We start from the raw sequence: 424 nt of genomic DNA, 5'->3' as shown, positions 1-424 counted from the left end.
TAAACACAGCATTACTTTTAAGGCATTGGGACCAAGCAGGTTCTTCGTGTTAAGATCATCGCCGACAACGACAACAGCAAAAATGGTAGCGATCATTGGAATCAAGGCGATCACAACGTACAAAAACCAAGTAAAGAACATTCTGACAAGTTTTGCTTGCGTAAGAAGGCAACCGATCCAGTAAGATACTGCTGGAGCGTATAACAGAAACACAGGAATCCAGCGTGCATCTTGTTTGTACCATGCTGGATATGCTGTAAGAAAACCGCACTGAGTCATCAGCATCGCAAAAAATATGAAACGTCCTATATGGATGAGTTGAGCTGACTTGATCTTGCTCTTCAACACTGGTAAACCAGTCATTTCAAGGAGAACGTTCCGGTCTAACTCAGGCGTTTAATATAATACTGATTTCACCTTTTTC

At 41.7% G+C, this 424-nt stretch overlaps 1 protein-coding gene across 1 annotated transcript in view; it reads right to left on the bottom strand.

The window, feature by feature from the left end:
- The window catches only part of LOC138010592 (uncharacterized), a 2104-nt gene extending 1680 nt beyond the window's left edge, over positions 1-424 (bottom strand). Inside the window, exon 1 of the mRNA XM_068857568.1 lies at positions 1-424. This exon is cut by the window's left edge and continues 1680 nt beyond it. Within this exon, the coding sequence (XP_068713669.1) occupies positions 1-363 (363 nt within the window). The 5' untranslated portion in view covers positions 364-424.

Source organism: Montipora foliosa, chromosome 7, assembly GCF_036669935.1.
Source record: "Montipora foliosa isolate CH-2021 chromosome 7, ASM3666993v2, whole genome shotgun sequence".
Taxonomy (NCBI): Eukaryota; Metazoa; Cnidaria; class Anthozoa; order Scleractinia; family Acroporidae; genus Montipora; species Montipora foliosa.
Note: the sequence above shows the minus strand (reverse complement) of the source record. Positions and strands in the feature narration are given on the sequence as shown.